The following is a 12191-nucleotide window of genomic DNA, read 5'->3' as shown; positions in this document are numbered from 1 at the left end:
GAGTATGATGATTTGTTTTCCTTTTGGTGACCCACCTGCCCATTTGACCCCTGAAGAATCAGTGAGTTCTTTTAGTCTAGTGCTGAGAAAAGCACAGCCTTCCGGGGTGGTGTTTGCACCAGAAGGACAGGCTGTGGGTCCCAGTGGAGTTGGCCCACCTGCACAGGACCTGCCTCCCGGCCTCAGGTGGGAGGAGGTGGGGGCTGAGCCCTGAGCCTCAGGGCATCAGTGGGCCCACTTGTTCACACGCTTGGATGAAGGTCCTTCAGAGGAAGCACAGCTCTTTTGCTTCAGTGTGGTTTATTGGCTGGCTTTTCCACACTGGCTCAGTTCATGTGCAGAAGACCTTTCACGGGGCGTCTCAAAACCAAATTAGCATCACCAGTTAAAGGCTGTGTTGCCACCCAGGGAAAAGCCTTATCACTAAAGCTCAGAACTGACTGGAAGCAGAGCCCAGTGACCCTAGGACTGCCCCCTCCCCAGAGGGAAAACACATTTGACACCCACTCTGGGCCTGCAATTTCTACAGTGGAGGATCTGCAGGCTGGTTGAGGAGTTCCTGTTGAATGCAGAGGACAGGTCTCGAGAGCGAGAGGCAGGGGGGGACGGCAGAAGGCAGAAGTAAGTGACAGTGGCTGCTGGGGAGAGCAGTGAGAGAGGCCCTGAGGGCCAGGGAGGCCTTCATGCACCCTGACTCTGCAAGACCTCCAGGATGGCACGCAGAATGGCCGTGGCTGCCACTGCCCCAGGGTCTGGCTGATCCAGGCGCGCGGAGCTGATGTAACTGGCTCTTCCAGCTCCAGCTTCCATGTTCTTGGTGGCCTCAGCTGCGGCTTCTGCACTCTGGGGTGGAGGGTGGGGGTGTGGGAGCAGGTTCAAGGAGGAGCCATCAGGCTTCCTTCCTGCCATGGACCCTGGGGTCCCAGCTTTGCCAGGACCCTCTGCATAGTCACCAGGGTGGAGAGGTCATGGCCCACCCACCACTGGTAGGGATAAGGGGTCACCGTCTGCTGAGGGCCTGCTATGTCCCAGACCTAGTGCTGGGGCCCTATGTATCTCTCTACTCCCCAGCCACCCTCTGAGACAGGTATTCTCCATTGTCAGAGAAGGAAAGTGAGGTATAGAAAGGATATGAACTTGTTCAAGGTCGCATGGAGATGGGAGCCTGGTGGTTCTGAGTCTGTCTCCCTGGGTGGCTGGGCCCAGCCTCACTCACCTTGACAGCCTTGGTCAGAATCTGGAGCAGATTGGCCCCTGGGCTCTTCCAGGCTTGGAGCTCCTGTCCTGCTGCCCACAGAGAATCCAGCTGGACAGGGTGAGGGGGGAGAGGGGCTGAGGACAGGCCCTGCCACTGAGACTGGCCTTCAGGGCTTCTACGCTCAAAAAGGGGAAGGCCTGGGCCAGATACACACCATAGTCCTGTCCCCTGGGGCAGCCTTTCCATACCTGGCAGGGAAGAGAACTAGTGAGGCTCGCCGCAGGGAATCACCACTCTGGGGGTGGGTGACATCAACCACCCCTCCCCCCCCCAGCCCACTCCTGGTCTGGGGCCCTGGGCCCTGGCTCACTTCTGCATGGCCTCCAGACCAGCATCCATGGCAGCAGACCAGGCTGGGAGGTCAGTCTTGGCCTTGAGTGGCTGGGCCGCCGCAGTCAGGAACAGGCTGTAGAGCTGGGGAGGACCAGGATGCTGAGCACACAGGGTTGGCCTGAGGCCTTGGCCAACCCAGGACCCCTCTGTGTCAGACCCCACCCCCGGGGGCTGCTGGCACTCACCGCCCCTGAGGAACCTCCCATCTTCTCCAGTAGCAGGAAGGACAATTTGGAGAGTAGCTGGGCAGGGCTGGCTGGGGGTGGGCCCTCCTTTAGCCATCCCTGAATTGCTGCAGGCAGAGATGGCAAAGAATTCAGAGACCCTCTGTCCCGTCTGCCTGGACCCCAATCAAGTACCCAGGCCTTGCTGCCAGGCGAGAGGAATGGGTGCTGTGAGAGGCTGAGGGAACCCACATGAAGAGACTCCCTGGCCCCCTCTCTGTCCTGCTGCCTCTGGAGAGGAGCAGGGACTGGTCACCGATGGGGACCTTGGTGGTCACTGAACAGGTGAAGATGCTTCCTTGCTTCCCTCTTTTTTGTCTTTTACTGATTTCCCTTGTTAATGGTCTTTCTCTCCTACCAGAACATAAGCCACAAGGGCAGTGATTTTAATGTTTTTCTAGCTATTGTATCCATAGAGTTGAGGGCAGCACCTGACTGTGGTCACCACTAAATATATTTTTCTTGATTGAACGAGATAATCGCTGGATAATTCAGAACTTTTCCCTCGTCTGGGTAAGCTGAGAAAGAGTAAGGACTGAGTTTCCCTTTAGGATAATCTGAAGTTACTATTCGGGCTTCCCTTGTGGCTGGCTCAGCTGGTAAAGAATCCACCTGCAATGTGGGAGACCTCGGTTCAATCCCTGGACCTGGAAGATCCCCTGGAAAAGGGAAAGGCTACCCACTGCAGTATTCTGGACTGGAGAATTCCATGGACTATATAGTCCATGGGGTCACGAAGAGTCGGACAGGACTGAGCAACTTTCAAAGTTATTATTCACTGAAAGATTTTATTCTGTGATAACAACCTTCCTACATTTGTGGTGCTAGAAGTATCTCTTTATGAAAACAGGTGAAAAGCATGCTAAGTTTGTGATGACTTCGTTTGGCAAAATAACAGTTGCCAGCCCCATGTGAGTATTCCAAATGCTTCTGAAATCACTGATTCATGAAATGCCGCCATCTCCACATGAGTGTGCCATGCCACCCCGTCTCCTGCCCCAGGTGGGTCCTGGCACCAACCTCTGGCTGCACAGCTGTGAGTGGTGCCACAGTCCCCGTCGCCGGCAGCGCGGTCCAGGGCGTTCAGACATTCCTCCAGGCCCAGGAGGGTGGTGCACACCCGCTCCAGCACAAGTACCATCTGCTTCGAGGCTGCACCTGCAAAGGGAGGACAGCAGGAGGGAGGCCACCTGGCTGGCTCTTCTCACAACTGAGCGTGACCAGAGTGGAGGTGTGGGTCCAAGGCCCCTGCACGCCCCTCTGCACACACTGCAGCCTCTAGGCCTCAGGCCGAAGGCCTGGGCCACCTTCCCCAAGCATATGGCCCCTACCTGCTGCAGTAGTGGAGTCAGGGGCCGCCAGGGGCTCCATGGGGGCAGTCCGGCTCCGCATCTGCCCAGTCACCCAGACCTTGGCCACATTAGGCCAGGCTGAGGCAGTGGTTTCAGCATCTAGGACAGCAGGATGACTCTTCTTAGGGATGGGTCGGCTGGCCAGGGATCAAGTAGGGCCTGGACTCCCCACCTGGTGGCCTGGTTCCCTCCACCGCAGTAAGTGGGTATTGAGTGCTACCTGTGTACCTGGGAAATGAGGGCCCCTGGGGGAGGAGCCTAATTCCAACGCCTCCACAGTCAAGTGAGAGTTGGGGAAGGCTGGGGAAGCCAGAAAGGGCCTCTCCACAGGGTCCTAATTGTCACGGTCAGCCCTGATGGAGTTGGCTCCTTCCAGCTCCAGGGAGCCCAGGTTTGGCTGACCTCAGCTTCCAGGTCTCACCTATCAATTTCAGGAGGGGCTCATCCACCAGCAGGAGGGTGAGAGAAACGCCAGGCATCTCCAGGGCTGACATGAAGGTGCCCACGAGGGCACGGGCAATCTTCACCCCGCGGCCCTCTGCAGTATCAGAGCATGAAAGAATGTGAGGGAGAAGGGAAGTGCTTCTGGGCAGTTTCCCCCAAAGCATCAGAGAAAGAAGCAGAGTAGGAGAAAAACCAGGACTCTGGGAGCTGGGCCCTGAGGTCAGTAGGGAGCTGGTCACATTTCCTCAGAGCGTCCTTTAAAGATACCTTGAATGACCACATTCCCTGGAGGTGTCCCTTCTATGGGGGGAGATGAGTAACAACAGGTCTCAGTTACTGGGTTCTTCTTACCAGGTCCTGCGCTAAGTGTGGACAGAGGCAGCCATGGGGTTGCAAAAATGTTGGACACAACTGAGCGACTAAACAACAATCCTCATGACAACCCTTTAAGGCAGCTACTATTACCACCTTCTTTTTACAGACAAGGCAACAGGCTCAAGGCTCCAGGCAAGCAGGTGGCAGGCGGCCATGTAAGTCGGGCTTGACTGACTGCACAGCCCATGCTCTGGACCATCATTGCAAGGCTCTATCTCAGGTGCTTTTCTTACATCCAGCTTCAAATGGTGGGCAGGAGGAAGCTCGGGGGTCAGGAGGTCCGATTCCAGTGTGGGGCTCACCCAGAGAGCGGACGGCGGCGTCGGCTATGATGCCCAGTTCCAGGAATGACAGGCCACCCAGGTTGTTGACCATCAACACTACTGAGGAGCCTGTGGGTGGACACAACGCCCAGGTGAGACTCTCTGGACTCCATTCCCAGAGGGGGAGGCAAGGCAGGGAGACAGCGTGACAGCCCCTCACCGGACTGCACGGGCACATGGGACACATTGGAAGAGCTCGTCATGTGGTCCAGCATGAGCGCCACAATCTCGTCGGCGGTCGCCATCTGTTACGGGGAGCCGGGCGTGAGCTGTGTCGGGGGCCCCAGTCTCGGGCCCACCTGCGCCAGGGAGGCCACCTACCTTTATCCGGCGCACGCCAGCCTCCCCGTGGATCCCTGTGGACAGACACAAGCACTGCTGACCCGCTCGGAGCCTGGGGATTCGCTCAGCATGTTCTGCTCAAGGATTTTCTAAGTGGTCAGCACTAGGCTAGGCACGTGTATCTGGGGAGCATGGGGCTGGGGGACACAGATGGTCTAGTGAAACACACACAGTCTCTGCTCTCTGGGAGCTATGGCTTGGTGGTGGAGAGAGCCAGAGCTTTACTTAACTTCCAACTAGTGAAGTAGCCGAACTAGAGGCAGTCACAGAGAGGCCACATGAGGCCTCTGCCCATCACTCTGGAAGCACAGGGGAGGAAGAGGGGAAGTTCTGTAGCTGGGGTGGCCCCAGACCTGCCCTTGAAAGAAGGGCTGCATCTTGGCAGGGTCCTGGGTACCGGAGAATGGTGGGAACACAGGCAAGGAGGTACACGGGACACGGAGCCCTGGGTACGGAGGGCAATGGCTGGTAGAAATCGGGCAGGTTGGGCCAGAATGGCCTCATGGGCCCAATTAAAAAACCTCAGAGCCCTGAGGCGACAGCTCCAAGTGAGCAGACCCAGTAGATGGCTCCCGGGGTAGAAAATGCTGGAAAAACCCAGGGGGCCCAAGGAGTCACAAGCTTACCCAGGCCCAGCTCCACCTCATCAGCTGAGAGCTCAAAAGTGGGTTTGGAACCAGGGACGCTGCAGGAGGACAAGCTCACTCCCAGGGTTCCTACGAGAAATGAGGTATGAAGGGGATGACTGTCCTGCTCTTGGCGTCAGGCGTCAGCTGGGCAGCAGCAAGCTCAGAAGTCTCTTCACTGATACAGGCTGCCAGGCTCTTCATCTCAGTGATGGAAGAGAACCCCTGCTCGGGCACCCAAAGCCGCCGTTCCCGGGAACCCCTCCCGCAGCCTCTGGGAGGCCTCCTGTGCTGCTTCGGGGAACCTGCTCCTGGTCCAAGGTGGGCCTCGACCTCCCCTGCCCTTCCCGGGCCCTGAGCCGGCACTCACCCATGGCCTTGGTGACCATGCTCACCCGATCTGTGATCTCCTCCAGGCCCATACCTGCCTCGGCCAGAGCACCTGCCACCTGCGCCCAGAGACACAGGCCCCCAGTGGGGAAGGGTCACTGTACCACTTGCAGGCAGAAGACAGGCTGGGGCTGAGCTTCTAGCTGGGAACAGGGAATCTCTTCGTCCTGCTGCATCAACCTGGCCCGCCATATTTAGGGCAACTGCCAGGACTCTTTAAGAATCCCAGAGCCAGAGGAACTTTACAAATGGAGAAATGGACCCAGAGAGGGGAGGTGGCTTGTCCAACGTCACACAGCCAGTTGGTGGCTAGCTTCCCAACTCTTGGCCTAGAGTTCTCACTCCATGGCGTATGTATTGTGGCTCACTTTGGCCACCCACCCACTTCTTGCCAAGCATCTAGTATGTGCTGAAAAGGGGAAAAGGTGTCTAAATCATAGTCCCTACTTTGGAGGAACTCGGTCTGGGGAGGGGTTGGAGAAACAGACAGCACAGACTGAACGTTTCATGTGAGGTGACACCTCTGATGACGGAGTTCACAGTAGGAGTTACGGGAACACTGAGCGCAGGGGGTCCGAGCCTGCTTGGTGTGGTGAGAGGGCAAACCTCCCGGAAAGAGAGACAGCAGGCGTGGGCCTCCACAGAATAGGAGTTAGCCAGGCCAAAGTGGGGCTGGACAGTGGAAGGATTTTCAAGGTCAAAGACTCAGCATCAGCAAAGCCCCAGAGGTGAGCCACAGCCCAGCAGTACAGGGCGCAGGTGTTCACCGAGCATGAGGAGGCCACAGGACAATGGGGGAGGAACCTGAAAGCCAGGTTGGGGGGCAAGAGCGTGGTGGGCGTCTGACCAGGAAGCCTGCGCTGACCCCAGGAACCCTGGTAGGGGGCTTTCTGTAGCTGAACAGCCTGGTCAGAGACACATTGTTAAAAGACACCTCTGGGGTGGTATGGGGAAGAGACCGCGGGAGAAGTGGGAAGGAAGCAGCCAGAGGAGTCAGGTGAGAAGGCAGCAGCAGCCACCTGGGTGCAAGCAGGCAAGACCAAAGCAAGGCTAACAGGAAGGGTGGGGCTTGGAGGAGGAGGTGTCTTTGGAGGCCCTGGGGAGTAGGGCCACAGGATGGGGTGATGGGTGGTCAGGTAGGGGGAGGGCAGGGAAGGGGCTGGGAGGATGAAAGCCTGTACCTGGGCTGAGCTAGTTACGGGGGTGGGGGTGCCCTCCTGGATCAGGGAATGCTGGGGACGCAGTGGCTTCCTGGGGGGTGGGACAGATGGCTAGAAGAGTCCGGCACCGGGTGCAGCCTGGAAAGCAAGGACTGGGGTCCTAGGAGGGGACCCTCACCTTGTGTATGAGCACTGTGCCACAGAGCCCGCGCCGGCCCGCCTTCTTCAGGACGGTGAAGGCACTGTCATCCCCGACGACCACCATCTCCACGGGGATGCCCTCCGCCCGGGCCTGCTCCCGGGCCAGGCCGAAGTTGAGCCGGTCCCCGGTGTAGTTCTTCACGATGAGGAGGGTCCCCACTGCAGGAGCAGCCAGCAGGGCCCCGTCAGCGCCTGCCCTCCCCACAGCAGCCCCTCCTGCAGGCCAGGCTTACCTGTGCCCGCCTGGGCCACAGCCCTGATGGCCGCCAGGATGCTGCCCACTGCCGGGGAGGTGAACACGGCTCCCGCGATGACCCCAGTCAGCATTCCCTTCCCAATGAAACCTGTGATGGAGAGAGGAGGGGAGAGGATGCTGGGTGGGGACCTGTGCCTGCAGGCCCTGGGGCTCAGGGCTTCATGCCCTGGTGAGCCCTACTGTGTGCCTGGTGCAGAAGAGCACCTGGGTCACATTCCACAGATCTTTCATCTCCTTGGAGAGGTCTTCCCCAACCTCCCAACTGAATAGTCATTCATTCCATCCCCAGCTATTCGCTGCTCCTTTATCCTGCTCTCCTGTCCTCCCTACCTCACTTACATGCTCTGAAATGATCTCTTTCGTTTGTGTGTTTACCTGGTTTCTGCCTCCCCAAAGGAGAACAGAAGCTCCATGAGGGCAGGTACCTTGTCTGTCTGGGTCACTTTTGCGCCCCTAGTGGCCAGACAGTGCCAGGCACAGGTGCTCAGGAATGTTTGCTGAATGGATGGATGAATTCGCCAGAGAGACAGGAAAGATACAGAGGATACAAAAGCCTGGTCCCTACTCCTCCTCAACCCCCACCCCCATCCCTGAGCTCTCAGGAAAAGTTCACATGCCTGGCACTAAATAGGAAACAATCCAGGACTGTCCACTTTGAATGTGAAAATACAGGCTGGGAATTCAGAAGAGGGATACTGCTCTAGGCTGGAAAAGTCAGGAAGGCTTCATGGAGGAGGAGACAGCAGGTCAGCTGGGCCTGGGAGGCAGGGAGGATTTGTGAAATCACTGACATTCAGCTGGAAAGGCCTGAGAGATCATTTGGCCCAAACTTGTGCTTTTACAGACGTAGAGACTGAGGCACAGAGAGGCCAGGCCTGGCTTCAGATCACAGCTCAAGGGAGCAGAGAGCCAGAGCAGACACCAGGCTTCTGACTCTCGGCCTGGCTCCGTCCTGGACCTCCTAACGGCACCAAAGATCTCCCAGGAGCCCCCGTGCACTCTGCCCAGAGCCCACCCCCCACCTCTGCCCAGGGTGCTCACCGGCATGGGCGGGCTCATGGCCAGAGCCCCCACCTGACAGTAGAGCCACCCGGCCCTTGAGACTGTCCAGGTCAGAACGGAGGGCCACGCGGTGGCCCTGCAGGAGCTGTAGGCTGGGGTTGCAGGCCACGAGGCCGGCAAGGGCGTCGTCGGCACAGCCTGCCACTGAGTTCACTAGCTTCTTGGAGGTCTGTGGGAGAAAAGCAGGAGGTGGTCATGGGTGTAGCTGACAGGGACACCCCAGTCCTGCCCAGCCACACTGCTGTGACTAAGACCCCTAGCCCACACCTGCCCAGGAACTCCAGGGAACAGCGGTTCCTTGAATTAGGCATCATTTTATCTGGTGGATGTTTCTATGACTTTGTAATTTGTGACTTTTTATTCAGTCCCTAACCTGTGCCTTAAATTTATCCTGAAGAATGGCTTTGATACAAAGAAAATGGGGGAACTTGAGTCCTCAGTACAAAAAAGATTAGGGCCCAACAGCCTTTTGTCAAAGGAGAAGAAGCCCCAGGTTGGGGCTCCTGTCCCAGGGGAGGGGGCCAGACAGGTCTCACACCCATCTGCTTCCTCAGCAAAACAGGGATTTAATGAACTACAGGATATGCCCACTATACAGTAAAAACTGAATAAAAGGGAGCTAGTCCCTTCTACGGAGAAGGCAATGGCACCCCACTCCAGTACTCTCGTCTGGAAAATCCCATGGACGGAGGAGCCTGGTGGGCTACAGTCCCTGGGGTTGCACAGAGTCGGACACGACTGAAGCGACTTAGCAGCAGCAGCAGCAGTCCCTTCTACCGCCAGCTCGGAAAAGCCAGAGCTGGCTGAAGGGGTTGCATGTGGCTCCTGCCTTTGTCCCAAACAGAGAAACTGGTGCCCAATTAGGATCAGAGAGGGCTGTGCTCCCAGCGCCCCCTGGTGGCCTGAGGACAGCCTGCAGCTGAGCCTTCCCCAAGTAGGCCAGAACTTGGTTCTTTCATGCAAACTCTGGTCTTTTCTGGGTCGGGGGTGGGCCAGGGCTGTGAGCCAGACCTCATTCTAGATCCAGACCTGATTCTAAGCACATTCAAGCACATCTCATTCAACCTTCCAACAACCCTATGGAGTAAAATTAGCCCAGTGAGGAAACAGGCAGAGTTATATGACTTTGCCCAAGGTCACAAAGCCAGCAAGTGTCCAGGTCAGCCTGGCCTCAAAGCTAGTTCCATTTTGGCTTTATCATGCTGCTTTCCCCGGGGGCTGAAGGGAGGCTGAGAGTGGCAGATGTTCTGCCCGAGTGAAGGCATGGGCTTGTGGCTCCCAGAGCCTGCCAGGGCCTGGAACATGCAATGAAGTTGAGAGTGGGTCTCAATTCCAAGCTCAGCTTCCAACGCCACCACCCTCTGAGAATGGGTCCCCTTGCCATTCCTGACAGTCTGCCCTCCCTGGGATTTGCAACCATTCCCAAACAAGAGCCAGAGGAGAGGTCAGGGGCCAGTGCCATCTGTGGCTCCCAGTGGCCTGAGGGGATGGAAGAAAGGAAAGTTGCCTCCCACAGGCAAATGTGAGAGGCCCCTAGATCCTGGTCTGGTCAACACCCCATCGACTAATCTGTAGATGAATAAAGAGGCTCGTAGAGGTCATGTTTCCGTAAAATGTCACACAGCTGGTTAGTGGTAGGCTGAAACTTGAACCCAGGTGTGCCCAGGTATGAGTTTGAGCACAATCTGTGACACAGTGAAGGGCAGGGAAGCCTGGTGTGCTGCAGTTCATGGGATCACAAAGAGTTGGACACAACTAAGAGATTTCACAACATCTACCCAGGGCTGTTTTGCTTCAGACCATTTCTAGAATGAGCCTGGAGCATGCCGAGGGTCATGTTGAGCCTCCTGCACTGTAGATCCCACAAGCCCACACATGCCCAAGGCTCAGAAAGACACAACAGGTCCTTCTTTCGGGCTCCTGTGTCTGGTAGTGTCTATTACAGAGTAGGTAGCTGTTAATGTTCTAAATGCATGACCCAGACCAGGGCCATGTGGGCCTTGGAGGGACTCAGAGGCTGCAGCCACAGACTGGGCTGGGCCTAGCTGGGAAATGAAGGGAAGTCAGGCCCTGAGACAGAGGATAACTCTCTCTCTTAAGCTCAGGAGGCAGCAGCATCTCTTGGTCAGGGAGCGAGGAACTGCAACATGCCCAGGGCCGGCACACCTACTGCCCCAAGGCTATAGCCATAGTGCCCTTCCCCTGCCCTGGCCCTCATGGGACTCACCATGATGGGAAGGCTCTGAAGGAAGTTTGCCTCACACCGTCTCACTGAGCTTCTGGCAGATGGGCAATCCCGTGGGAGCAATCAGGTCTGAGCACAGTGAAGATGGCAAGCGGAATCTGCAAGAGGTGGGTGACAACATGAGCTGCTGAAGACACTTGCAGCCTACTGGCACAGTCATGCTTCCAGCGCCCTGGTAATTAGTGAGCTTCCCCAGACTGTGATCTAAGTCCAAAGTCTAGAATGTGTGCTGGGAATGGAGAAGAGCTTGGGGCTGACCAAGGTTCACATTCTGCACCTGGCTGCCAGAACACTGACAGATCCATACTGGGCACACGTCTGCCTTATGCTCAGGAGTGGTGCCCACCTTATCACCAGGGGGCAAAGTTACCCACAGAATAACTTCATCTATTACACAGGCACACATGCAGTGAATACGTTCCTAAAGATCTTCACAGACTTGCTCTTGTCAGTGTTGGCACCTCACCAGGAAGGAGATGGCTGAGTCTGTGACTCTATTTTCCTTCTGGGAAACCGCCCCAGCAAGCTCTGTGATGTGCCCAAGGCCATTCCAACAACAGCCAGGATTCAAACCTATGTTTAGCTTCTCTACAAATCCTGTGTTCTTTCTACTGATAAATTCAGTGCCTCCAAAGTCAAGGTTGAAAGTCCTGGATGTGGGAAATCACATATGTAAATCACAAAGACCTTTTGGTTCAGCCAGGTTCAAAGGTGTCTTGGGCTCACCGCACCTTTCTGCAATGGAAAGACTCTCCACCAGTCTCAGCACCTAGCTCTGCCTCTGATATCCTAGGGGATTCTGGGTAAACCAATTTGCCTGAGCCTCAGCTTCCTCATTTGTAAAATGGGGGCAGCTTCCTATACAGCCTTGCGGCAGGTGCTCCAACCCACGTGGTTCTCCTTCTACTCCTTGCAGAGCCTGTCTGATGTGGAGTGGCTTGCAAGCTGCAGGGCTAACTGACTGCTTTCCTGGGTCACTAAGGTTCTCAACAGGGAAATTGTGGTTTCGTGTTTGAGGTCTGAGTTTGCACAAACCACGGGAGCACTAACTCTGCTGGAGAAGGGGCCTGCTGGGGCCTTGAAACACAAAGTTTCAAACACAAACAAGTTCAAAGGAGAGAAGGGACAGTCTAAGCGCCTCCCCCAAACGCCCGCCAGGTGAGCTAGAGTGATCGGTCATTCTAGGATCAGGCACGGCTGGGTTTAGAGATACTGGGAAAGCTAGGAAGAGGGAGGTACGAACCTCAGTTCTAGTCTGGGAGGTGCACAATTTGATGTCACCTTCCTCCCCCTCTCTGGGCCTCAGCAGTATCTTCCGGTTCCAAAATAGGGAATAGCCCCGAGGGCTCCTGGAGCTAAGAAGGGGGTGTGGACGGGGTCTGGGGAAGGGCGAGGGAAGCGGACTACGGATGAGGTCGGCGGGTCAGCTCCGGGGAAGAAGGAGGAGTCGGCGAACCTCTGCGAACCGCTGTCGCCCGGGTCAACCTTTTCAGTAACCGCCACCGGGACCGAAAGACTCGCGACGGAGCGCCCTCATCCGGGTACTCCAAGCTCCGGCGGTAGGAAATGGGCGGGGCCTCCGGGGGGCGGGGCCTCCCTT

The 12191-nt window shown here is 56.7% G+C and overlaps 1 protein-coding gene across 2 annotated transcripts; it reads right to left on the bottom strand.

Annotated features, from left to right (window-relative positions):
- Positions 1–283: 283 nt before the first annotated feature.
- TKFC (triokinase and FMN cyclase) lies at positions 284–12161 on the bottom strand. 2 transcript variants are annotated; one of them, XM_043452584.1, is made up of 18 exons: positions 12048–12161; positions 10574–10689; positions 8326–8515; positions 7262–7372; positions 7006–7187; positions 5648–5726; positions 5278–5367; positions 4631–4665; positions 4470–4554; positions 4289–4378; positions 3589–3705; positions 3147–3266; positions 2836–2973; positions 1777–1883; positions 1569–1672; positions 1413–1446; positions 1217–1306; positions 284–843 (listed from the first exon to the last, which is right to left on the bottom strand). In XM_043452584.1, exons 2-18 carry the CDS (start codon positions 10574–10576, stop codon positions 682–684), a joined length of 1737 nt encoding a protein of 578 aa, XP_043308519.1. In that variant the 5' UTR covers positions 10577–10689; positions 12048–12161; the 3' UTR covers positions 284–681. The 2 variants fall into 2 exon arrangements, with proteins under 2 accessions (XP_043308519.1, XP_043308518.1); XM_043452583.1 differs by having other exon boundaries at positions 11835–12150.
- Between the last annotated feature and the right edge of the window lie 30 nt (positions 12162–12191).

Source organism: Cervus canadensis, chromosome 29, assembly GCF_019320065.1.
Source record: "Cervus canadensis isolate Bull #8, Minnesota chromosome 29, ASM1932006v1, whole genome shotgun sequence".
Classification (NCBI taxonomy): domain Eukaryota; kingdom Metazoa; phylum Chordata; class Mammalia; order Artiodactyla; family Cervidae; genus Cervus; species Cervus canadensis.
This window is presented reverse-complemented; position numbering and strand designations above follow the sequence as displayed.

Excerpts from the sequence above, each read along its gene's own strand:
- TKFC (XM_043452584.1), bottom strand. Across the intron at positions 7,188-7,261 it reads TGTGGCCCAGGCGGGCACAG|TGGGGACCCTCCTCATCGTG; the intron begins GTAAGCCTGGCC and ends CTGCTCCTGCAG. Across the intron at positions 1,673-1,776 it reads TGGGAGGTTCCTCAGGGGCG|CTCTACAGCCTGTTCCTGAC; the intron begins GTGAGTGCCAGC and ends GGTCCTCCCCAG.